The 27,634-nt window shown below is 40.0% G+C and overlaps 1 protein-coding gene and 1 pseudogene across 3 annotated transcripts; both read left to right on the plus strand.

Moving 5' to 3' along the window:
* Positions 1–338: 338 nt before the first annotated feature.
* On the plus strand, positions 339–25,697 carry LOC140861835 (uncharacterized; annotated as a pseudogene).
* On the plus strand, positions 25,557–27,310 carry LOC140866177 (uncharacterized). 3 transcript variants are annotated; one of them, XM_073271086.1, is made up of 3 exons: positions 25,557–25,797; positions 26,111–26,423; positions 26,572–27,310. In XM_073271086.1, exons 1-3 carry the CDS (start codon positions 25,710–25,712, stop codon positions 27,095–27,097), a joined length of 927 nt encoding a protein of 308 aa, XP_073127187.1. In that variant the 5' UTR covers positions 25,557–25,709; the 3' UTR covers positions 27,098–27,310. The 3 variants fall into 3 exon arrangements, with proteins under 3 accessions (XP_073127187.1, XP_073127188.1, XP_073127189.1); XM_073271087.1 differs by having other exon boundaries at positions 25,558–25,808; positions 26,125–26,423; XM_073271088.1 differs by having other exon boundaries at positions 25,652–25,808; positions 26,117–26,423.
* Positions 27,311–27,634: the final 324 nt, after the last annotated feature.

The raw sequence follows: 27,634 nt of genomic DNA on the forward strand, positions 1-27,634 counted from the left end.
AAAAAAAAAGAGTGATTGAGTGAATTCGTTTGGAGGGACTTATGAGAACTTGTGTGGGGAATTTTATTACTAATTTTTTTCTTGCAGGTACGATGAGTTCAAATAGTCAAAAATTTTCAAAGAAAGATTTGAGTACAATGATAAGGAAAGCAATGAGAGCGGAGTTGGAAACAATGCATGAAAGGATAAGTAAACTTGAAGTTAGTGAGGATGATGAGAGTTTTGGTGAGAATTCGGGTAGGAATAGGCGAGGTCAAGACGATGGAAGAAATAGAAGAGAAGCAATGCGAGGGAGGTATACTGAAGGGGGTAGAGAAGATGGGAATATTAATGGGATTAAGATGAAGATTCCATCGTTTAATGGGAAATCTGATCCAGAGGCTTGTTTGGAGTGGGAGATGAGAGTGGAGTCGGTGTTTGACTGCCACAACTACAACGATTCGAAAAAAATAAAGTTAGCGGTAGTTGAGTTTGTGGATTATGCTATAATTTGGTGGGATCAACTGACTACATCTAGGAGGAGAAATCGTGAGAGGCCTATTGAAACATGGGAGGAGATGAAGCAAATAATGAAGAAAAGGTTTGTTCCTAATTACTATTATCGTGATATGTTTAAGCGATTACAGAATTTGAAGCAAGGCTCGAGAAGTGTAGAAGACTACTACAAGGAGTTGGAGATTACTATGATCCGGGCTAACATTGAGGAGGATAGTGAGGCAACAGTGGCTCGATTTCTGTGTGGTTTGAATAGAGATATTCACGACCAAGTTGAGCTACGACATTGTGTGGATCTTGAAGAGATGGTACAATTAGCTATGAAAGTGGAGCTACAGCTTAAAAGGAGAGGCATTGGTCGAGTGTCCTCGGGTGGAGGAACTACTACACCTTGGCGTCCAAACGTTGGCAAACGAGAGGATGTCAAGCCGGTGTCCAAACCAAAAGTTGACATTAAGCAAGAAACACCAAAGAAAGGAGTGCAAGGTAAATTTGAAACTCCCAATAATCGTTCTAGGGATATTAAATGCTTTAGATGTCAAGGTCTTAGTCATATTGCTAGTCAGTGTCCTAACAAAAAAATAATGATTGTGAATGATGGTGGTGAGGTTGAATCGGAGAGTGAGGAGGAGAATTATGATGATATGCCTGCGTTGGAGGATCCCGATGACGAGGGATATAAGGCAGTCATTGGAGAGTTATTGGTGACTAGGAGAGTGTTGAATGTGCAACAAAAGGAAGAGGAAGAAAATCAAAGGGAAAATTTGTTTCATACTAGATGCTTTGTGAAAAACAAAGTGTGTAGTATCATCATTGATGGGGGTAGCTGTACCAATGTCGCAAGTAGCGAGCTTGTTGAGAAATTGAGTTTGCCTACTTCAAAGCATCCTCAACCCTATAGATTGCAGTGGTTTAATGATAGTTCTGAAGTGAGAGTGACTAGGCGAGTTGTGGTGCCTTTCTCAATTGGGAAATATGGAGATGAAGTGGTGTGTGATGTGGTGCCTATGCAAGCGTGTCATATCTTGTTGGGTAGACCGTGGCAATTTTATAGGAAGGTGACACATGATGGGTTTAAAAATCGTTATTCCTTTACTATGAAAAAGGAATCTGTTGTATTGTTGCCTATGACTCCAAAGCAAATATTGGAGGATCATTTGCAAAAGAAAAAGAAAGAAGAGGCCGAAAAAAAGAGTGAACAAAAAAGTGAGATGGCCTTAGAAAAAAAGAATGAAAGAAAAAAAGATGAGAAAAAAATTGAGAGGAAAGAGGCCGATAAAAAAATATACATGGCCCAAAAAAGTGAGTTGCGAGAGATTTTTCATGTGCATACTCCACTTGTGTTGATTTTCTATAAGGAGATTCTCCTTAACACAAGTGATATAGCCGGAAATCTTCCGAGTAATGTTGTCTCTCTCTTGCAAGAATTTGAAGAATTATTTCCGGAGGATTAACCTCAAGGACTGCCACCTTTGAGGGGAATTGAGCATCAAATTGATCTTGTGCCCGGAAGTGCATTACCGAATCGTCCAGCTTATAGGAGTAATCCGGAAGAAACAAAAGAGCTACAAAGGCAGGTAAGTGAACTTCTTGATAAGGGATTTGTGCGTGAGTCTATGTCTCCTTGTGTTGTACCTGTTTTGTTAGTGCCTAAGAAAGACGGTTCATGGAGAATGTGTGTTGATTGTAGAGCCGTTAACAATATTACCATCAAGTATAGGCATCCTATTCCTAGACTAGATGATATGTTGGATGAATTGTATGGTTCTAGCATCTTTAGTAAAATTGATCTTAAGAGTGGTTACCATCAAATTCGGATGAGAGAAGGTGATGAATGGAAAACTGCTTTTAAAACTAAGTATGGGTTGTATGAGTGGATGGTTATGCCATTTGGGTTAACTAATGCACCTAGTACTTTTATGAGGTTAATGAATCATGTTTTGCGTGCTTATATTGAAAAATTTGTTGTGGTATATGTTAGAACCTAATGGGGGGGATTTAGGTTCTATTGACAACTTTAGCAATTTAAAGCGATTATGCAAGTACGCAAGCGGAAGACTTAAGCAATCAAATAGTAAGTGCGGTAAATAAATGCGTAATGTAAATAAAGCAGTAAAAGGGATAAGAGATGTTTATGGAAGTTCGACGATAAATCGTCTACGTCTCCCCTTCTTGGTTAAGTCGATTAACCAAGGATCCACTAGCACTTCGAACGTCTTGGCCTTGATGGCTCCAAGGATAGCCTTACAACTTGACACGATCACCGCGCCGATACAACTCAACACTCTTGGCCTTAAGGGCTCCAAGGATAGCCTCAACACTCGTAAAATACACTTGGCTTTACACACAAGTGTTTACAAAACCGAGCAACCAACTCACAAACTAACAACCCTCGATATTACAACCCCGAATACAACTCGATATGTGAATATATTTTGAACACTCAAAAGGGGCTACAAATTGCTCAACAAATGGCTTGAATGATGCTTGAGAGGATTGAGAGACTTGAAGATGTTGGAATGGATTGAATGGCCTCGGAATGCCTCCTTTTATAGCTGAAATTTTGGCATCGATTGGAACTTCCGATCCCTGCATCGGAGCTTCCGAAATTTGAATTCTGAGACACGCGGGTGTACAAGATCGAAACGTCCGATCCACTTCGGAGCTTCCGATCGGCGCAATAAATATGGTGTCGGGCAAAAGTCTTCCGGACAAGATTATCAGGCGGCCGTTCAGGATCGGAACGTCCGATCATGTTCGGTGCTTCCGATCTGCTTCACTTCGTTGCCTCCGATCTGCTTCCAAACAATATAAAAATCCCTTAAAAATGATCGGACCTTCCGAACTAGGATCGGAGCTTCCGATCCACCCTTAGCTTCCGAAGATGCTTCTGATCATGATCGGAGGTTCCGATCTCCAATCGGAGCTTCCGATCTCGTGGCTGAAAATTTCTTCGAATTTTGTTTCTGATCTTGAGTATGAATTTAGTCTTAATTCATCTTGAAAATTTTAACTCTGTAATAAGCTCAATGTAAATATTAGTAACATTTTAACCTAGTTTTGTTAATCATCAAAACATAGAGAAATAAGACTTGTTAATGCATTAAAAACATTAATCTCATAATTCGAGATTTATATGCGTTTAAGGCGTAACAATCTTCCCCTTTTTTATGATCACAAAACTTGGTTAAAAATAGAAGATAAAATATACGATAATCATAAACAATTTTTATTAAGCAACAGATTTTAACGGATAAACAAATTTTATCAAATAAACAAATTTTATCTTAATTAATATTTTAACCATTAATTCTCCCCCTTTGTGATAAACAAAAAGTAATGAAACATAGAATAAAAAAGTACTCAACAATTTCATTTACAATAATAAATTTTTAATACAACGCAAGAAAGAAAAAAAAAATACAAATAAAAATAAATAAAAATCTAAGAGTCATCATCATGCTGCGGAGGAGGGTAGCGAGCGGCGAAGTCATCAAATCGAGTCTCCAGAGAGGCAACTCTAGCAGTCAACTCGGTAAAATGAGTGTGCATACTCGTCTCAATGCGATGAAGAGCCTCGAAGAGTCGGTCGCTAGGAAATTGGTTTATTGGTGTAGGAGGAACCTCAGGAGCCTGGAAAGGAAGATCACCAATGGTAGACGCAAAGGCCTCAAAACTGGAAGAGGATGGAATATCAGTGTTGGGCGGACCAGTCGGAAAGCCTTTGGTTTGGATAGAGTGAGGAAGAGAGGAAAAGTCTCGATGAAAATCAGAAATAGGAAAAAATCTAGAAAAAGCTCGACTAGGATCATCAACCCATCGAGAATACACAGGATTCCAAGATAAATCCATCCTGATAATAGACTGATGGTTGATGATATGACTCGACTGGATTTCAAGAGAAGGGATCCCCTCAAAATCAATATCAAAACGACTCAAAATCCGGTTAATAAACCGGGAAAAAGGAAAGGAAACCTTTTTAGCCGTCGTTGCCGTGTGATGCATAGTCTGCATAACAAGGCGCGGAAGGTTAAAAGGTCGAGAGGAGATGATATGAAAAAGAATATATAAATCCAGATATTTGCAAGTGGAGAGGTCTCCACTGCGGGGAACTATAGATGTGGTGATGAGTTTTTGAATGATTTGGAAATCAGGACAAAGACTCTTGAGATGGATTCGATCGTCAGCAGCAGTGGCTTGACGACCGAGAATAGTAGAAAGAAAGAGATCACGATCAAAGTTTGGATCATTTTGTGGCCAAGTTTGGGAAAAGTATTCACCGGGTCCATTCCTGGGAAGATCAAACCAGGAGGACAGATCAGCAGAAGAAAATATGATATGCCTACCTTGAACGATGGTGGCAATGGTGATATCACCATGCCCTAATTCGAGTTCAAGGTTGGCATAGAACTCGTGAATCTGTGGAGGAAAGATTCGGTCGGGGACAGATGGCTGAAAAAAGGATTCCCAATGTTGAGCATTGATTAAGTTCAACAGTAAGAGATGGGATTGGGCCAAGTAGGTAGTATCTAAGATACGACCCGGATGAATCTGACGATGTAAATAATCATCAGGAATGGGCCTAGAAACAGCTGGTTGGGTAGGATCACGGACAATAATAGGGCGACTAGAACTCGCCTGATCGCGACGGCGTTTGACAGGCATTTTTATAGATTGGAATCGGATAAAATAGAGATAAGAGAAGAATTTTAGGTGCAAGAAATCGGAATGAGCGATCTGATATTTATAGGGGATGGAACGATCGGAAGCTCCGATCTAGATCGGTCGTTCCGATCGTGCGGTCCACTGAGGTAAGGCCACGTGTCGATCGGAAGCTCCGAACAGGCTTCGGACGTTCCGATCCTGAGGCGGTAATTAAAGATAAGGCGGTGAAAAGTAATTTGAAAAGTCGGATTAGATGGGGATCGGACGTTCCGATCGTGATCGGTGGTTCCGATCGGCATCTTGGAGGGAAAAATTACCGCGCAAGATGAAAAGTGGCGGGATACAGATCGGAGGTTCCGATCTGGATCGGTGGTTCCGATCTGGAGCGGTGGTTCCGATCTGCCTTAGGAAGAATGCATGATTTCGACTCTTTAAAATTTATTTTATTTAACATTTAAGCAAATAATTCACATAAAAATGTGAGCTTCTTAATTTTGAATAAATACAATTGATTTGTATTATTCAAAATTAATTTGCTCGAATTTAATATTAAGCTCCCCCTTAATATGACATTAAATTTAATTTATGCCTACAAGTGATTACAACTCAATCATGCCAAGTTCACCACGCAAACGAATAAAAGTATTTTCATCTAGTGGTTTTGTAAAAATATCAGCAATTTGATTAGTTGTGTCAACATATTGAAGTTCAACTTCATTTCGTTCGATGTGGTCACGAATAAAATGATGACGAATGTCAATATGTTTGGTGCGCGAATGTTGAATCGGATTCTTTGTAAGACAAATGACGCTAGTGTTGTCACAGAAAATAGGGATTTTTGAAAAAGAGACGCCATAGTCGAGCAATTGATGCTTCATCCAAAGAATTTGCGCACAACAACTATCGGCAGCCATATATTCGGCTTCGGTCGTTGATAACGCAACACAGTTTTGCTTTTTGGAAAACCAAGAAACCAAACAGTTTCCTAAAAAGAAACAAGTTTCACTAGTGCTTTTTCGGTCCACCTTATATCCACCAAAGTCGGCATCACAGTAAGCTTTTAAATCAAAGAAAGAATTTTTCGAATACCACAAGCCGAGATTTGGAGTATTTGAAAGATATTTGAAAATGCGTTTTAAGGCGAACAAATGTGATTCCTTTGGACATGATTGAAATCGTGCACACAAGCAAACACTAAACATAATGTCCGGTCTACTAGCAGTAGCATATAATAAGGAGCCAATCATACTACGAAAGGAAGATTGATCTACAGTTTTACCATTTTCATCCTTGTCGAGTCTGATTGCTGTGCTCATCGGTGTGGATGATGATTTGGTGTTTTTCATCCCAAACTTCTTTAGAATCTCCTTAATGTATTTGCTTTGGTTCACAAAGAACCCATCTTTACACTGTTTGATTTGCAATCCGAGGAAATAGTTAAGTTCCCCCATCATGCTCATCTCAAAGTGTTCCTGCATAAGCTTGGAGAAATCTTGACAAAGAATTTCGTCAGTAGAACCAAAAATTATATCATCAACATAAATTTGCACGATCAAAAGATCATTTTTGACATTCTTGGTAAATAAGGTAATGTCGATCTTTCCTCTTGAAAAACCATTTGAAAGCAAGAAAGTAGACAGTTTATCATACCAAGCTCGAGGAGCTTGTTTCAAACCATACAATGCTTTGTTTAGTCTAAACACATGATCAGGCAAAGAAAGATCAACAAAGCCATCAGGTTGCTCAATATAAACCTCTTCTTTCAATTCACCATTAAGAAAGGCACTTTTGACATCCATTTGAAATAACTTAAAATTTCTAGAGCAAGCAAAAGCAAGTAGCATGCGAATGGATTCTAGTCTAGCAACAGGCGCATAAGTTTCATCATAATCTATGCCTTCTTCTTGACTATATCCTTTAGCAACAAGCCTAGCTTTATTTCTAGTGATAGTGCCATGCTCATCAAGTTTATTCCTAAACACCCATTTAGTACCAATGATAGATCTATCATGCGGCCTAGGAACAAGAATCCAAACATCATTGCGTTTAAACTCATTCAACTCATCTTGCATCGCAATTATCCATGCATCATCTAACAAAGCATCATCTATGCATTTAGGTTCAACATGCGAAACAAAGGCAAGATGATTACAAATATTATTAAGAGAAGAACGAGTGGCTACTCCTTTCGAAGGACTTCCGATGATAAGATCCATTGGGTGATCTTTGTGAAGCGTCCAATCCTTCGGAAGTGGTGTTTCCTCAACGGAAACATCTATATCATTTAGGCTTGAGGAAGTCAACTCTTCTTCGAGTAATTCTACATCATCAATGTTAGTGCGAACAATAGTAGACATAGATTCATCAAAAATAACATGCATAGATTCTTCAACAAGTAAAGTACGTTTATTAAAAACTCTAAAAGCCTTACTTGAGGTAGAATATCCGAGAAAGATACCTTTGTCGGATTTGGCATCAAATTTTCTAAGGTTGTCCTTACCATTGTTATGTATGTAGCATTTGGAACCGAAAGGTCGAAAGTAAGAAATGTTAGGCTTTATCCCTCTCCATAATTCATATGGAGTTTTCTTGAGAATTGGCCTTATTGATACGCGATTGATAATGTAACAGGCAGTGTTCATTGCTTCAGCCCAAAAATATTTTGGTAGAGAATGCTCACATATCATGGTCCTCGCAATCTCCACAAGTGTCCTATTTTTCCTCTCAACGACCCCGTTTTGTTGAGGAGTCCTAGGACAAGAAAAATTATGACCGATGCCTTTCTCTTCACAAAAGTTTGAAAAACTCTCATTTTGAAATTCAGTTCCGTGGTCACTACGGATCTGCTTTATTGAAAGATTTTTCTCATTCTCAACTCGTTTGACAAAAGTTTTAAAATAATCAAAGGCATCATTTTTGTGGGCTAAAAACAATGTCCAAGTGTAACGTGAAAAATCATCTACAATGACAAATGCATAAAGCTTCCCTCCTAGGCTAGCGTTCCTTGAGGGACCACATAGATCTAGGTGAAGAAGTTCAAGGGGCATAGAAGTAGATATAAAATTTTTGCTTTTAAAAGATTCCCTTGTATGTTTGCCAAGTTGACATGCATCACAAATAGAATCTAATTTTAAATTGAGTTTTGGCATACCAACAACTAAATCAAGTTTAAAAAGTTTTTCTATGGTACTAGGACCAACATGACCTAGTCGTCTATGCCAAAGAATGTTGTCATCAACATTTCAAGGATACAAGGCTTTTAATATTTGATAAAGATAAATTGTTTAAAGAAACCTTGTAAACATTTTCACTTCTATATCCTTTGAAATTTATGGATTTGTCACTAATAAATGATACAGTGCAGTGTTGGGGAGTGAATTTGACTTCATAACCTCTATCGCACAATTGACTTATGCTTAGTAGATTATGCTTAAGCCCTTTCACTAGGAGTACATCATCAATTAGGCAAGAATTAGATATATCTATTGAGCCGATGCCTTCAATGACTCCTTTGCTGTTGTCTCCAAAGGTGACTGTTCCCTTCTCCTTAGGTTTGACTGATTGGAGTAGATCCTTGTTCCCCGTCATATGTCTAGAACATCCACTGTTTAGATACCATATGCTAGGGAGAACAGTTTTCCTAGTTCCCTGAAAAGAATTGTTTTGGTACCCTTTAGTTCTTTTGGGTCCACAATGTTAGAAAATAGAGATACAAAATAGACTTCTAAGAGTTCAGTCTCTCATAGCAACATCATCGCCACTTTCTAAGAGTGCTCCCAGTAGTAGGTAGGGCATATGACCACTTTAAAAACCTATTTCCTTGGACAGAGCAACGTTCAACAGGGAGACCAGCCGCAAGTCAAAGCATTTTTAAGCCGGTCTATATTGAACTCCCTTAGATTGTGATCTCATAATGCCGACTAATGAGTTGTTAAGTACTCTTAGGCCTCCATTTCATATAGCTCTTTTGAACATATTGATATTTCAATGATCTGCATTTATGTCTAACATGACCAGATTTGCAACAATAAGAACAAGTAGGGGTGATCTCATCTTAGCCTTAGCTATTAGACTAGCAAAGTCTATAGATTTCTTACCATAGCCTATTCCTCCCTTATCAAAGCTACATTTCTGCATGCTAAGTAGGTTGTTCAATTTATTGCTACTCACATTGAATTTATCGAATGATTTTTCTAGGTGATCTAGGTCATCCTTAAGTCTAAGGTTATTATGCTCCTTAATTTCTAATTCCTTTTTAAGATTTCTATTCTCTTTTCTAAGAACCTTAGCCATATCAAACATATCTTTATAAGCATGTAAGAGTTCATCGTAAGTAGGTACCTCGTCATCGTCATCAGAGACGATGTCATCACTTTTATCCATGAAGCAGAGGTTTGCTTCCTCGTCGTCGTCGTCGCTATCACTCCAGGTAGCTAGTAGGGCTTTCTTCTTTCCTTTGTCCACTTTCTTCTTGAGTGGGCATTCATTGGCGTAGTGACCTTGTTGTTGACAGTTGTAGCAGGTCACTTCTCTCTCAGGTTTCTTGTCTTTCTTGAATTTGTTTCCTCACATGAATTTCTTGAATTTTCTTGCGAGGAGAGCCATGTCATCATCGTCATCTTCTTCGACTTGTGTAGTCAAAGCTATCCCTTTGTGCTTGACATCTTCTTTCTTTGATTCTTTTCTCGTGGACACTTCTAACTCATGGGTTTTTAGGGTCCCATGTAGTTGATCAAGATCATAGGCGGCAGTGTCCCCTTTGTTGGATTCGATGATGGCGGTTTTCTTTGCATCCCATTCTTTTGGTAGGGCACGAAGAGCTCTCCTCCAAACTTGCTTGGTAGGATATTGTTCTCCCAATTGTGCTAACTCATTGATGATTTGAGTAAGCCTTCGGAACATGGTGTCAACGTCTTCATTGGATTCCATCTCAAATGTTTCGTATTTGAGTTGGAGTAAGTCGATCTTTGTCTCTTTTACTTGGTTGGTGCCTTCGTGACATATCTCTAGCTTGTCCCATATCTCTTTAGCGGATGAGCACATCGATATCCGGTTGTACTCGTTCATATCTAAGGAACAATGCAAGATATTCATAGCTTTAGCATTTTGCGAAATTAATTTCATGTCCTCTTTTGAAAAGTCATCCATTTCCTTAGGAATTTCAACCCCATCAACTATTTTCATAGGTGTATAGGGACCTTTCACCGTCACTTTCCATAGGTCATAGTCTACGGATTGGATATATAGGGACATACGATTTTTCCAATACCCGTAGTTTATGCCATTAAAAAGAGGAGGACGATTAGTAGATTGCCCTTGAGCATAATCACTCGCTAGGTTTGCCATAAAAAGGATTTGAAAAGTATTTTCAAATGGCTCTGATACCACTTGTTAGAACCTAATGGGGGGGGATTTAGGTTCTATTGGCAACTTTAGCAATTTAAAGCGATTATGCAAGTACGCAAGCGGAAGACTTAAGCAATCAAATAGTAAGTGCGGTAAATAAATGCGTAATGTAAATAAAGCAGTAAAAGGGATAAGAGATGTTTATGGAAGTTCGACGATAAATCGTGTACGTCTCCCCTTCTTGGTTAAGTCGATTAACCAAGGATCCACTAGCACTTCGAACGTCTTGGCCTTGATGGCTCCAAGGATAGCCTTACAACTTGACACGATCACCGCGCCAATACAATTCAATACTCTTGGCCTTAAGGGCTCCAAGGATAGCCTCAACACTCGTAAAATACACTTGGCTTCACACACAAGTGTTTACAAAACCGAGCAACCAACTCACAAACTAACAACCCTCGATATTACAACCCCGAATATAACTCGATATGTGAATATATTTTGAACACTCAAAAGGGGCTACAAATTGCTCAACAAATGGCTTGAATGATGCTTGAGAGGATTGAGAGACTTGAAGATGTTGGGATGGATTGAATGGCCTCGGAATGCCTCCTTTTATAGCTGAAAATCGATCGGAACTTCCGATCCCTGCATCGGAGCTTCCGAAATTTGAATTCTGAGACACGCGGGTGTACAGGATCGAAACGTCCGATCCACTTCGGAGCTTCCGATCGGCGCAATAAATATGGTGTCGGGCAAAAGTCTTCCGGACAAGATTATCAGGCGGCCGTTCAGGATCGGAACGTCCGATCACGTTCGGTGCTTCCGATCTGCTTCACTTCGTTGCCTCCGATCTGCTTCCGAACAATATAAAAATCCCTTAAAAATGATCGGACCTTCCGAACTAGGATCGGAGCTTCCGATCCACCCTTAGCTTCCGAAGATGCTTCTGATCATGATCGGAGGTTCCGATCTCCAATCAGAGCTTCCGATCCCGTGGCTGAAAACTTCTTCGAATTTTGTTTCTGATCTTGAGTATGAATTTAGTCTTAATTCATCTTGAAAATTTTAACTCTGTAATAAGCTCAATGTAAATATTAGTAACATTTTAACCTAGTTTTGTTAATCATCAAAACATAGAGAAATAAGACTTGTTAATGCATTAAAAAAATTAATCTCATAATTCGAGATTTATATGCGTTTAAGGCGTAACAGTATATTTTGATGATATCTTGGTGTATAGTAAAAGTTTGAATGAGCATGTTGAACACTTGAGGATTGTGTTAATCACACTAAAGGCTGAACATTTGTATGCTAATTTGAAAAAGTGTGTATTTTGTACAAAAGAACTTGTGTTTTTTGGTTTTGTTGTGAGCGCTCAAGGTGTCAAAGTTGATGAGGACAAGGTAAGTGCAATTCGAGATTGGCCAACGCCTACTTCTATTGGTCAAGTTCGTAGTTTTCATGGTCTTGCAAGTTTCTATAGGAGATTTGTAAAAGATTTCAGCACTTTGGCGGCTCCTATGACTACGGTGATAAAGAAGAACGTTCCATTCCATTGGGGCGAGGAGCAAGAGAAGTCTTTTGATATTATTAAGCAAAAATTAATGAATGCTCCTTTACTTGTATTACTTGATTTTTCTAACACTTTTGAAATTGAATGTGATGCGTCAGGTGTAGGAATTGGAGGTGTTTTGATGCAAGGTGGGAGACTAATTGCATATTTCAGTGAGAAGCTAAGTGGAGCATCCTTGAATTATCCTACCTATGACAAAGAGTTCTATGCCTTGGTTCGTGTTCTTGAAACGTGGCTGCATTATTTGAGGCCAAAAGAATTTGTGATTCATACGGATCATGAATCTTTGAAACATCTCAAAGGACAACAAAAGCTGAACAAGAGACATGCCAAGTGGGTGGCGTTTGTGGAGACTTTTTCCTATATTATCAAGTACAAGCAAGGGAAAGAAAACGTGGTAGCAGATGCTCTATCACGAAGGTATGTGCTTCTATCTACTTTGGACTCTAAGTTTTTGGGATTTGAGTATGTGAAGGAGTTGTATGCCAATGATCATGATTTTGGTGAGATTTATGTGTCATGTTTGCATGGTCCGAAGAATAAATTTTTCATGCATAATGGATATCTGTTTAAGGAAGATAAATTGTGTGTTCCTAAATCGTCCATACGTGAATTACTTGTTAGGGAATCACATGGGGGTGGTTTGATGGGGCATTTTGGTGTGGATAAAACTTATGATACTTTGCATGAACATTTTTATTGGCCATATATGAAGCATGATGTTGAGAGTATTTGTGAGAGATGTGTGACTTGTAGGAAAGCTAAGTCTAAGACACAACCGCATGGATTGTATACCCCACTTCCTGTTCCTAGTGAACCATGGGTAGATATTTCGATGGATTTTGTTTTAGGATTACCAAGATCTAAGAAGGGGAGGGATTCTGTGTTTGTGGTGGTTGATAGATTTTCGAAAATGGCTCATTTTATTGCTTGTCATAAATCTGATGATGCATCTCACGTTGCGGACTTGTTCTTTAATGAAATTGTTAGATTGCATGGCATGCCTAGGAGTATTGTTTCTGATAGAGATACTCGTTTCTTGAGTTACTTTTGGAAAACATTATGGTGCAAGCTTGGTACTAAATTACTGTTTTCGACTACATGTCATCCTCAAACGGATGGTCAAACTGAGGTTGTTAATAGGACATTAGAAACTTTGTTGCGTGCTATAATTAAAAAGAATTTGAAGAATTGGGAAGAATGTTTGCCATTTGTGGAGTTTGCATATAATCGTAGTGTGCATTCTACTACAAATTTTTCACCATTTGAAATTGTGTATGGTTTTAATCCTTTAACCCCGTTGGATTTGATGTCTTTGCCTATGAGCGAAAGGGTTAGTATGGATGGAAAGAAAAAGGCTGAGTTTGTGAGAAATTTGCATGAGAAGGTGAAAGCGAACATTGAGAAAAAGAACTTGCAATACACAAAACAAGCAAATAAAGGTAAAAAGAAGGTTGTATTTGAACCGGGTGATTGGGTTTGGTTGCACTTGAGGAAGGAGCGTTTTCCGGAGAAGCGGCGTTCTAAATTGTTACCTAAAGGCGACGGACCTTTCCAAGTCGTGGAGCGGATCAATGACTGTAACACCCGGTATTTTTAATTACATAAATCCGCCTGCATAATTAGGATATTTAATTATTTAAATTTATGATTTATGGGTTAAATAATTATGTGAATTAGTTATGCATGATTTAATTTATTTTTTAAGCATTTAACCCATAATTAGTGATTTTTATGATTTGTAGTATTTTTATTATTTAATCGCGTAGACGGGACCGTGGACGGACGAGATGACGACTTTCCACCCAAATTATTTTATGAGCCTTTTTAGAGCCCAAAAATATTATTTTGAGTTTTATTATCTCAAAATTTTTAGTATTTAATTTTATATAATTTTAGGAGTCTTTTTTTATCCAAAATTAGCCAAGATAATGACTTTTAATCACTTTTAAAAATCCCCTTAATTTTAATTTCGGGATTTTTAATAATGTTTCAGATTTTTAAATATTTCTTTTAGAGTTTTGGTTAAGTTATATTTTATATATATTTAATATCCTTAATTATATATTTATTTACCCTATTTTCTTATAAACCAAAACTCAAAACCTAATCTACCTCAAACCCCTTAGCCGATCATTCACCCATCAGCCGCCATTCCCCTCCATGTTCATCTTCTCCACCTAGCAAGCCAAGGAAGAACACCATAGCCACACTTTTGAAGGACCAAAGCTTGTTGTCGTCGCCCCGTCGTCCCGGAAACGTCCTACGTGCGTGCTAAATCGATTTCTACGGTGAAAGGCATGATTTCTTCTCGATTTTTCTTTATCATATCAGTATATATTACGTAGGCTACGGTAGACATCGAAATCCTTCCAATATTTTTCAGAAAATGGTTGAAGCTTGTTCTTGACATGCATATTCATGGCTCACGTATTCTTTCTTGTTATTGGATCGCATGGTTTGGTTCAAGGCTGAGGGTTCGGTCAGGAGGGGTCCTTGGGTGCCTAGGGATCGAACCTTGGTCAGGTTGCAGGCTGGATGAAGGCTAGCCGATCGAGTCTTGACTTGGAAGGGCTGGGGGTGCAGTTTAGGGTTAGGTGGAAGGTTGGTTCGGGTTCGAGCTAGGGGTCCTGGCTGGGGCCGAGCCTGGTTGGGTTGGGACCGCCCAGATGTGGGCTACATCTGGGCGGCGGGGCTCCGGCCAGGAGCGGCTAGAGCCGGCCGGCAGCAGGCCGTGAGTACCTGCTGCTCTCGGCCGAGAGAGATTCAAGAGGGGGGAGTCGGGTTTAGGGTTTCAGGTGGCTTCCGGGTTGGGTCAGGGGTCGGGTCGGGTCAGTAAGTAAGTGGGTCGGGTTAAGTGGGTCCGGGTCCGGGTTTGGTGGGCCGGGCTCGAGTCTTTTTATTTTTAAAACATTTTAAGAATTATTGGGTTTTTGAGTCAATTAAATTAAAATAAAATTATTTGGACTCCCAAATAATTTTATTTGGATTTTTAAAATTTTAATTAAGTTAGTCCATAATTTTTATGGGCTTTTGGGCCCATAAAATTTAATGGGCCAGTCTTTGGGTTTTTGGGCCCAATGGGCCAGTTTAAGTGTTATTGGGCTTAGTGTAATTTTAATGGGCTTAATTAATTTAATTGGGCTTAAAGTTTAAGATATTGGGCTTAAGTACGTTAATGGGCCAGATTTAAGTTAATGGGCTTGAGTGTAGGGCCAGCAGTCCAGAACCATCCATGAGAAAATTGCATGTGTCCTGATTATATATTTAATTATTTTTATGCATTTAAGTTATTTTAAAATTTATATGTTAGTAAAAAAATTAAATTAAATATATATGAAGGACACACAATTTATTTAAGTACATGCATTCATGAAATCAATTTTTATGCTATGATTTAATTTCTATGGTTGAGCAAATAAAATATTTTAGGTGGAAATTGAAGTAGTGTGACCATTTATGTATGGGCAGTTTCTGCCATTTATGTATGGGCAGTTTTCTGCCATTTATGTATGGGTGGTTCGCCACCAGCCTCGTACGATGGTTTCTTAGACTGATCAGTCGCACTATGGGTCACACTTACGGATAGGACCATTCGATGTTAAGAAAATAAATGCTCAACAACTCAAGTATGTATGTTATGTATTATGTATTTATGTTTATTTAAGTAAGTTATGTTATGTAATTTTTAAGCATGCTCATTCATGTATATGTATGTATTAGTATTAAATTGTTTTAAATTATTTTGAACCCTTGTTAGTATGCATGTTGGGCCTCTAGGCTCACTACACTGATATGGTGCAGGTGAGTACGTAGAGGAGCAGGTTACTCCTACCGGTGGTGAGGACGTATGAGCAGCGCTGCAGTAGCCCCGTGACCATGACAGCTTCTGAGTCACCGTGCATGATGTCATGTGAAACATTTTATTATATTTTTAGGGGTTGAGGTTTATGGGAATATTTTATTAGATGTTTTAGTGCATGCACATATTTTAATTATTTTATTTATGCAGTATATTTTTAATTCTAGGGTTGACTCAGATGTTTAATTATTTTAAAGAATGCATTTTTTTTTAAAGTATTTAATTGTTTATTTATTTAGTCATGTATTTATTTTAAATATTTTATCCTGTGCATATATGTATGGGCATATATGTACATATTTTATCTAGTAGTATATAAAAAAAAAAAAAATTTTCCGCATATTTATTTATTATAGAGTTAGGGTCGTTTCAGTTGGTATCAGAGCACGGTTCTTGGAGGGGTCACTACTGCTTTGCGAGCTCAGAAATCCACGCTACCGGTCTGTAAGTTTTAAATGTTTATAGTATGATTTAATTTCTATAATTTAAGTTAGCCTTAAATTTTAAACACTTAGTTATGCAAGGCGATTTACGTAAATAAATATGTGGTGGTGCAGAATGCCTCCCAGACAGGTGAATCGACGTGGGAGACCTCCACCTCCACCGCCACCTCCGCAGCACCCCATGACAGCACTGGAGCAGGCCAGTGCGACGATGATGGCAGGGATTACTGCTCTGTTGGAGCAGCAGGCGGCACGTCCCAGACTGTCCCACGAGGAGGACGTCGCAGAGAGGTTCCAGAAGAAGGGGCCTAAGGAGTTTGTGGGGACCACCGATCCGTTGGTGGCTGAGGGATGGATTCGCTCTCTTGAGTCCATTTTCGACTATATGGGGATCACAGACGCCGACAGGGTGAGCTGTGCTACGTATATGATGCGAGGCGATGCAGCCCTTTGGTGGGAGGGTGCAGTCAGAGGAGTCCATCTACCTACACTGACGTGGGCTGAGTTCAGGCGTATCTTCTACGCCAAATATTTCACTGAGGATGTGCGCAGTCGCATGATCCGAGAGTTCATGAGTCTTCGTCAGGGGGACAGATCTGTGGTGGAGTACGTGAACCAGTATGAGAGGGGCTGTCATTTTGTGCCCATGATTGCTGATAGTCCGCAGGAGAAGCTGCGACAGTTTGTTGAGGGCTTGAGGGCTGAGATCAGGCATGACGTACGTATGGCAGACGTCTTTACATATGAGTCTGCAGTCAGCAGGGCCTTGCGTTCCGAGGAGGGACAGAGGGAGATACAGAGAGAGCAGCAGGGTAAGAGGCAGTTTGTGCAGACAGGGTATCAGCGACCATCTTCGCAGCCACCTGCGAAGAAACAGTCTACAGGGCCATCTAAGGGCCCGAATCAGCAGAGGCCTCAGGGGAAGCCACAGCAGCAGACTAGGGGCGGGGCCCCTACTCCAGGGAGATATCCAGTGTGTCCGAAGTGCCAGAAGATGCATTCCGGGCAGTGTCTATTGGGAGCAGGAGTCTGCTATCGTTGCAAGGAGCCAGGGCATCAGATTGCCAACTGCCCGAAGAGGCAGAATGTCAGTGGGCGAGTTTATGTGATGCAGGCTGAGGAGGCAGACCCAGATACCTCCTTGATCACCGGTATACCTAACCCCTAGAACTTTTTCAATTCTTTGCTTTTGTTTAATTGCGATTATAACTGAATGCCTGTTACATGAGTTTAATTATCAGCATGCTAGAATAAGAATTTTGTTTCTTTGTGATTAGAATTAAGGATTTTAGTGTTTTAACCTTGGGAGCATAGTGGTATGAATTGTTGGGAATCTTCTGCGTGCAGGGAGAATTCTAGTTGGAGGCAACTCCACGTTTGCGTTGCTAGATTCAGGAGCCACGCATTCGTTTATCTCCCGAGATTTTATCAGACGGATAGGCATTTCACCGGAGGTTGTAGACAGTGGTTACGATGTTACCATGCCATCCGGACAGATTATCACTACCACTAGTGTCATCAGGGATCTGGCATTGGAGTTGCAGGGACACTCCATTCGAGCAGATCTAGTGGTTCTTCCATTGACTGGGTTTGACTTGATTTTGGGTATGGACTGGCTATCAGTTAATGGAGCTTCGATTAATTCCGATGTAGGACAGTGTCAGTGAAGCCAGCAGGAGGTGAGATGTTTACTTTCTTTGCATCTCAGTCTAGCAGTATTCCTCAGATGATATCACTTGTTCGTGCGAGGAAACTGTTGCGCAATGGATGTCAGGGTTTTCTTGCTAGTGTGGTCACTACCTCAGACGTTTCTAGCAGATCTTTATCAGACATAGAGGTGGTACGTGACTATCCAGATGTTTTTCCTGACGATGTTGCAGGAGTTCCACCAGTGAGAGAGGTGGAGTTCAGTATTGAGTTGTTGCCGGATACTGTGCCTATCTCTAAGGCACCGTATCGACTTGCTCCTACAGAGATGAGAGAGTTGAAGGAGCAGATTCAGGAGCTGTTGGAGAAGGGCTTTGTTCGTCCTAGCTTTTCTCCATGGGGAGCTCCAGTGTTGTTTGTGAAGAAGAAGGACGGCAGCATGAGATTGTGCATTGACTACCTGTGACGCCCGGGGCTGAAGAGGCAGGGAGTGATCGCCGGTGCCAAAAGGTTGCACGGACAATGAGCGGCTCCTGGTAGGCTTCTAGGCGGAGGGAGACATGAATGAACCGATCCCGTGCCGGAATGAGAGGGGATTCTGAGACTGTGTAGGTATGGGACTACATAGTTGAGGAGGGTTTAAAAGATTTCATATGTACTGCTCATATCAAGAAGGTGCATCTTCTTTTCGGAAGCCCATCACATAAGAACTCCAAAGTTAAGCGTGCTTGACTTGGGGTAATTATAGGATGGGTGACCCCCTGGGAAGTTTTCCAGGGTGCGTGTGAGTGAGGACATAAGCACGCTGAAAAGACCCGTCTTGATACAGTGGGTCGTTACACTACCGAGAGCTCAACAGAGTCACAGTGAAGAATAAGTATCCGCTACCGAGGATAGAGGATTTATTCGATCAGTTGCAGGGAGCTTCGGTATTCTCCAAGATCGATCTGCGATCTGGTTACCATCAGCTGAGAGTCAGAGATTCAGACGTGTCTAAGACTGCCTTTAGGACACGATATGGGCACTATGAGTTCTTGGTGATGCCCTTTGGGTTGACCAATGCTCCAGCAGTTTTTATGGATCTCATGCATCGTGTCTTCCAGCCGTATCTAGATCAGTTTGTCATTGTATTCATTGATGACATATTGATCTACTCGAGGAGCATTGAGGAGCATACACAGCATTTGCATACAGCCTTGCAGACTTTGAGGGAGCATCGACTGTTTGCAAAGTTCAGTAAGTGTGAGTTTTGGTTGGAGCAGGTGGCGTTTCTAGGCCACATTATTTCTAGGGATGGGATTGCAGTGGATCAGTCCAAGGTGCAGGCAGTGAGGGATTGGGGGATTCCAAAGAATGCTTCGGAGATTCGTAGCTTTTTGGGTTTAGCAGGATACTATAGGAAGTTCATCAAGGGTTTTTCCTCTATTGCAGTACCCTTGACTTCCTTGACCAAGAAGAACGCGAAGTATAGTTGGAGTCCAGATTGTCAGAGGAGCTTTGATCAGCTGAAGGATGCACTTACTTCAGCACCGGTGTTAGCTATGACAGTGCCACATGAGGAGTTAGTGGTGTACACCGACGCGTCTAAGTTTGGTTTGGGCGCAGTACTTATGCAGAGTGGCAGAGTTATCGCATATGCGTCGCGACAGTTGAAGATTCATGAGCAGAACTATCCGACGCATGATTTGGAGCTTGCAGCAGTGGTATTTGCGTTGAAAATCTGGAGGCACTATCTTTACGGCGAGAAGTGCAAGATTTTCACCGATCACAAGAGCCTCAAGTACTTCTTCACCCAGAAGGAGTTGAACATGAGGCAGCGCAGATGGCTTGAGCTTGTGAAGGACTATGATTGTGACATTAGCTACCATCCGGGTAAGGCTAATGTAGTAGCAGATGCTTTGAGTCGAAAGTCGTCAGTGGTATCATGTTTGACTGTACAGTTACCACTACAGACCGAGATTCAGAGGTTTGGGTTGGAGTGCTATCCGAGCGGCCATGCACCGAGCTTGTCAGTGTTGACGGTGCAGCCAGTTTTGAGAGATCGGATTAGAGAGGGACAGTCCACTGATGAGGAGCTACAGCGATGGAGACAGAGAGATGAGACCAGAGGTAGTCTCTTGTATACAGTGGAGGATGGCATCGTTCAGTACCGTGGGAGGATGTGGGTACCGAACGTTGATCAGTTGAGAGCCGAGATTCTAGCAGAGGCTCATGCATCTCCGTACTCCATTCACCCCGGAAGTACGAAGATGTACCGAGACTTGCAGTTATTGTATTGGTGGCCTGGGATGAAGAGTGACATCGGGAGAGTGGTGTCAGAGTGCTTGACTTGTCAGCAAGTCAAAGCAGAGCATCAGCGTCCAGCAGGACTTCTTAGACCTCTCCCTATTCCGGAATGGAAGTGGGAGAATATTACGATGGACTTTGTGGTTGGCTTACCGAGGAGTACCAGAGGGTGTACAGCGATTTGGGTGATTGTGGATAGACTCACCAAGTCAGCTCATTTCTTGCCGGTAAGAACTACTTACACTTTGACACAGTATGCAGAGCTTTACGTCAGAGAGATTGTTAGACTGCATGGCATACCAGTGTCTATCGTGTCAGACAGAGATCCGAGGTTCACCTCAGCGTTTTGGAAGAGTCTGCACACAGCTTTGGGGACTAGACTTTTGTTCAGTACAGCATTTCATCCCCAGACAGATGGGCAGTCCGAGAGAGTGATCCAGGTTCTCGAGGATCTTCTGAGAGCTTGTGTCATCGATTTTCGAGGATCTTGGGAGACTAGACTGCCATTAGTGGAGTTTACCTATAACAACAGCTTTCAGTCGTCTATAGGTATGGCTCCTTATGCAGCACTTTATGGGAGGAGATGCAGATCTCCGGTGCATTGGGATGAGGTTGGTGAGCGGATTTTGTTGGGTCCGGAGATTGTGCAGCAGACAGCTGACATTGTGACGCAGATTCGAGATAGGATGAGGACTGCGCAGAGTCGGCAGAAGAGTTATGCAGATGCCAGACGACGCGATTTGGAGTTCGCAGTAGGTGATCACGTATTCTTGAAGGTGTCACCTATGAAGGGAGTAGCGCGTTTTGGACGGAGAGGCAAGCTTAATCCGAGATATATAGGGCCATTCGAGATCTTGGCGAGAGTTGGCACGTTGGCCTATCGTTTAGCTCTACCTCCAGGGCTAGCGGCAGTGCACAACGTTTTTCATGTATCCATGCTTCGGAGATATGTCTCCAACCCGTCGCATGTGTTGGATTTCGAGCCCTTACAGTTGCCACCAGATCTTGTGTACGAGGAGAGACCAGTGCGGATCTTGGCTAGGGAGGAGCGGAGGCTTAGGACGCGGGTCATACCGATGGTCAGAGTCCAGTGGCTGAATCACTCGGAGGAGGAAGCTACTTGGGAGACCGAGGAGGATATGAGGACTCGCTACCCGGAGTTGTTCGGGTAAGTACTTTAATTTCGAGGACGAAATTCAATTTAAGGGGGGAGAATTGTAACACCCGGTATTTTTAATTACATAAATCCGCCTGCATAATTAGGATATTTAATTATTTAAATTTATGATTTATGGGTTAAATAATTATGTGAATTAGTTATGCATGATTTAATTTATTTTTTAAGCATTTAACCCATAATTAGTGATTTTTATGATTTGTAGTATTTTTATTATTTAATCGCGTAGACGGGACCGTGGACGGACGAGATGACGACTTTCCACCCAAATTATTTTATGAGCCTTTTTAGAGCCCAAAAATATTATTTTGAGTTTTATTATCTCAAAATTTTTAGTATTTAATTTTATATAATTTTAGGAGTCTTTTTTTATCCAAAATTAGCCAAGATAATGACTTTTAATCACTTTTAAAAATCCCCTTAATTTTAATTTCGGGATTTTTAATAATGTTTCAGATTTTTAAATATTTCTTTTAGAGTTTTGTTTAAGTTATATTTTATATATATTTAATATCCTTAATTATATATTTATTTACCCTATTTTCTTATAAACCAAAACTCAAAACCTAATCTACCCCAAACCCCTTAGCCGATCATTCACCCATCAGCCGCCATTCCCCTCCATGTTCATCTTCTCCACCTAGCAAGCCAAGGAAGAACACCATAGCCACACTTTTGAAGGACCAAAGCTCGTTGTCGTCGCCCCGTCGTCCCGGAAACGTCCTACGTGCGTGCTAAATCGATTTCTACGGTGAAAGGCATGATTTCTTCTCGATTTTTCTTTATCATATCAGTATATATTACGTAGGCTACGGTAGACATCGAAATCCTTCCAATATTTTTCAGAAAATGGTTGAAGCTTGTTCTTGACATGCATATTCATGGCTCACGTATTCTTTCTTGTTATTGGATCGCATGGTTTGGTTCAAGGCTGAGGGTTCGGTCAGGAGGGGTCCTTGGGTGCCTAGGGATCGAACCTTGGTCAGGTTGCAGGCTGGATGAAGGCTAGCCGATCGAGTCTTGACTTGGAAGGGCTGGGGGTGCAGTTTAGGATTAGGTGGAAGGTTGGTTCGGGTTCGAGCTAGGGGTCCTGGCTGGGGCCGAGCCTGGTTGGGTTGGGACCGCCCAGATGTGGGCTACATCTGGGCGGCGGGCTCCGGCCAGGAGCGGCTGGAGCCGGCCGGCAGCAGGCCGTGAGTACCTGCTGCTCTCGGCCGAGAGAGATTCAAGAGGGGGGAGTCGGGTTTAGGGTTTCAGGTGGCTTCCGGGTCGGGTCAGGGGTCCGGGTCGGGTCAGTAAGTAAGTGGGTCGGGTTAAGTGGGTCCGGGTCCGGGTTTGGTGGGCCGGGCTCGAGTCTTTTTATTTTTAAAACATTTTAAGAATTATTGGGTTTTTGAGTCAATTAAATTAAAATAAAATTATTTGGACTCCCAAATAATTTTATTTGGATTTTTAAAATTTTAATTAAGTTAGTCCATAATTTTTATGGGCTTTTGGGCCCATAAAAGTTAATGGGCCAGTCTTTGGGTTTTTGGGCCCAATGGGCCAGTTTAAGTGTTATTGGGCTTAGTGTAATTTTAATGAGCTTAATTAATTTAATTGGGCTTAAAGTTTAAGATATTGGGCTTAAGTACGTTAATGGGCCAGATTTAAGTTAATGGGCTTGAGTGTAGGGCCAGCAGTCCAGAACCATCCATGAGAAAATTGCATGTGTCCTGATTATATATTTAATTATTTTTATGCATTTAAGTTATTTTAAAATTTATATGTTAGTAAGAATTAAATTAAATATATATGAAGGACACACAATTTATTTAAGTACATGCATTCATGAAATCAATTTTTATGCTATGATTTAATTTCTATGGTTGAGCAAATAAAATATTTTAGGTGGAAATTGAAGTAGTGTGACCATTTATGTATGGGCAGTTTCTGCCATTTATGTATGGGCAGTTTTCTGCCATTTATGTATGGGTGGTTCGCCACCAGCCTCGTACGATGGTTTCTTAGACTGATCAGTCGCACTATGGGTCACACTTACGGATAGGACCATTCGATGTTAAGAAAATAAATGCTCAACAACTCAAGTATGTATATTATGTATTATGTATTTATGTTTATTTAAGTAAGTTATGTTATGTAATTTTTAAGCATGCTCATTCATGTATATGTATGTATTAGTATTAAATTGTTTTAAATTATTTTGAACCCTTGTTAGTATGCATGTTGGGCCTCTAGGCTCACTACACTGATATGGTGCAGGTGAGTACGTAGAGGAGCAGGTTACTCCTACCGGTGGTGAGGACGTATGAGCAGCGCTGCAGTAGCCCCGTGACCGTGACAGCTTCTGAGTCACCGTGCATGATGTCATGTGAAACATTTTATTATATTTTTAGGGGTTGAGGTTTATGGGAATATTTTATTAGATGTTTTAGTGCATGCACATATTTTAATTATTTTATTTATGTAGTATATTTTTAATTCTAGGGTTGACTCAGATGTTTAATTATTTTAAAGAATGCATTTTTTTTAAAGTATTTAATTGTTTATTTATTTAGTCATGTATTTATTTTAAATATTTTATCCTGTGCATATATGTATGGGCATATATGTACATATTTTATCTAGTAGTATATAAAAAAAAAAAAATTTTCCGCATATTTATTTATTATAGAGTTAGGGTCGTTTCAATGACAATGCCTACAAATTAGATCTACAAGGTGAGTATAACGTCAGTGCTACTTTCAATGTTTCTGATTTGTATCCATTTGATGTAGGAGATGATCAAGATTTGAGGACAAATCCTTTTCAAGAAGGGGAGGATGATGCGATCATGGATAGCTCGCCTGTTGATCAAGTGATTAAGGATCCGTTGGAGATTCCAAGAGGACCGATTACGAGAGGACGAGCTAAGAAATTCAAAGATGCGCTTCAATCGTTGATAATGGACATTGGAATGCTTGAAGATCATTTTGAGGGATGTTATAATCTTATTAAAGTCCAAAAAAGTCAAGAGAGTAGAGGAAATATCAAAGAAAACATAAAAAGAGGTGACAAGACCCGAGAGGTATGCGCGCCCGCACCTGATCCGTTGTTTTTAAGATTTCAGGACAGAGTTCTATGCGCGCCCGCGCCTGCCCACACGCGCCCGCGCCTGCACTCTCTCTCACACAGTTCGGCGTTTTGTGTGTGTGCGAGACTTTTTGATATTTTGGCATTATTTTCTATTTTTGAGAGTTTTATTCCTACTAGGAAACTTTTAGGAGATATCTTTGATATCTTTAGCTATATTTTGAATTATTTTGCGATATCTTTTATTATTTTGTAGTTGTATTATAAATACAACATATACATTCATTATTAAAAATAACAATTAAGATTTCAGATTATTGATTACTTAATACAAAATTCTCTCTAGAATTTTATTAAGCTTTTGCTTACCCAAAAATCAAACTTATCAAAGTTTTCAACTTTGTGGCGTTTGTCGATTGATTATCCTCGTGGGTTGTCAGAAACAGGTTTTCTGAAGGTCCCGTTGTGATCAATTGTTTTCTTCGTGATTACTGTTGCTAGTTTCGTTGTAAGCTAGAGGTGGTTAATCCAAAACTTTTTACTTGTTTTCAAGATCGGGCAATTTCTTGATTTCTTTTGTTATTGGATTGAGGGTACGATTTTAATATAGTCGTGTTTGCCTTCCATACATTAAGAATTCATATCAGTTACAAAATTAAATTTAATTTCCTCAAAAAAAATTTAAATTTAATTCGATGTACTCATCTTCGACCATTTTTTTTTATAGAAGGCTTAATTTAATTAATGGTATAGATTATTTTTAGATACTCAAAAGACTTTCACCAATGAATCTAAAAGGTATTCGAAAACACTCATGACGATGTATGCATAATTTGGATATCATCATCTTAGTATTTACAATTTAAAAAATTTATAATATTTTAACATACAAAATAATATTTGTTCAAATAAAAAATTTGTGTGAATAATTTAGAAAGATATTTTTAATTGTAAATGTCCCAAAGGGCCTACCAAATTGAGGCCTGAATTCCTTTACAGATATTTTCATACGAATATTGCAAAATTACATTATCTTGCTTATCTTCAAAAAATAAAGAAGAAAAAAGAAAAGAAAAGGGAAAAGTATTTCCATCTTCCTCGCCGATTGCTTCAATTTGGCAGTGAAAACATTGTGAAATGGGTTTGGGTTTGGGTACGGCTCCTGTTTCCTCTGCTCCACCGATTTTTAAGCTTCAGCCGCCGCCGCCGCCTCCCAAAGCTCACTGTCACTTCCCTGTAAGTTTCAGCTGTTTAATTCCCACTCTTTTGGTTTATGGGATTGATGAATGCATTAGGTCTGATTGATGTTTGAATTTTCAAATTTTGTTAGTAAAATTAAACGATTCCAAGAATTGAAGTTAGATTTTTTATTACTCAAGTTTGGTTCGTCTATGACATTTTTTGTACATTTTACCAACCCAAAAGAGTTCTTGCCTCGATCATTAGTTCAGATAGTCGTGATTTATGGTGATTTCATGATTTGATCACCTTTGAATGATTAGATTAGATTTAGAAGTTGAAGATTTATAACTATAAAGCTTCAGTTGTGCAGCAAAGCAATTTGTATCCATGGCGTAAGATGATGCAATCTTTTCCAATGTGTAAAAGCAATACGTTCAAAGTACGTTGCGGCCAAGTGAAAGTAGAAGAGAGCCTAGTGGATGAAGCCTGTGAACTAGTGAATGGAACAGAACTTACCATCGGAAATGAAGCAGATTGCATTCAAGCTTATCTTTTCACGGCGGTGAAGAACAATAACGCAACGGGGATTTTGCTCTTGTCTGACATTTTCGGCTTTGAAGACTCCGCCACCAGAGATTTCGCCTACCGCGTCGCCTGCAATGGCTACAAGTAAAACCATTTTTTCTTTCCTTGTCATCATTTTGTTGTTGATTTGGTTCAATTAAAGCTTGTTACATTTATCATAGAAACCAATTTAGGAAATTGGATGGTGGCGTTGATGCATTTTCTGATTCTTGTTGTACATTAAACTTGGCAGTGTTCTGGTTCCAGATTTGTTTAATGGGGATCCATGGAGAAAAGACAGGCCAATGGCTTTGTTAGAAGAATGGATATCTAAGCAGGAGCCACGGCGAGTAGTAAAAGATGTATTAACGTCTGCCGAATGGATGGTTAATGAATTTGCGACTGTTGGAATTTCAAACAAGCTTGGAATCATTGGTTTTTGCTTCGGAGGTGGCCGGGTTATCGATGTTCTAGCACGAGATCAGGGGTCTTATTTTGGAACCGGGGTCTCATTTTATGGCACGAGGATAGACTCTTCTGTTGCTAGCAATATAAAGGTTCCTCTGCTGTTGATTGCTGGTGACAATGATGCGCTTTGTCCCATTGATGTTTTGGAAGAAATTTCGAAGAGTAACAAGGGATCGAAGACGGTCATTTTTGGAGGAAGGGGTCACGGTTTTGGTCACAGGCCTCAGACACCTGAAGAAGATGCAGATGCAGAGGAAGCTTTTATGGTCATGAGAAATTGGCTTAATGATGGCTTGCTTGTAAATAACTGAGACGGTTGTGCTAGAAATACAAGTACGAGATCCGTAAAGGTGCGAATCAATGTGTTCAACCAACCAACCAAACAAACAAAAAGATTACATTTTTATTTGTGAGCTATCATGAAGATCAATTTTATTGACATAATAAATCGAATGGAAGGAATTGTCCCTGCTTAGAGTCAGTTGCACCAGCTTAATTTCGATACAGTAAAATTTTATGTTCAAGCTTATTCGAGCAATTATTCAAGCTCAAATCTTAACATTAAACAAGCTCTAATATCGTGCAGAAACCCAGGAATACAAAATCAAGGGGTTGAAATGAGTTAAAAAACAGAAAATGACAAAAAAAAAAGAGATTACAAGTTTACTGCACATGATAGAGCTTTGGATACGTGTATCTGAAATACTGTCATTTTATGCATCAATATGTGATATAATGATATTAAATATGTGGGGAAAGGGTAGATCGGATAAAACTGAGACTCGATTGATGGACACGACTATAAGTGGAGGAATATGATGAATACAGAAACCAAATAAATCTCAGAA

Source organism: Henckelia pumila, chromosome 4, assembly GCF_033568475.1.
Source record: "Henckelia pumila isolate YLH828 chromosome 4, ASM3356847v2, whole genome shotgun sequence".
In the NCBI taxonomy this organism is placed as follows: Eukaryota; Viridiplantae; Streptophyta; class Magnoliopsida; order Lamiales; family Gesneriaceae; genus Henckelia; species Henckelia pumila.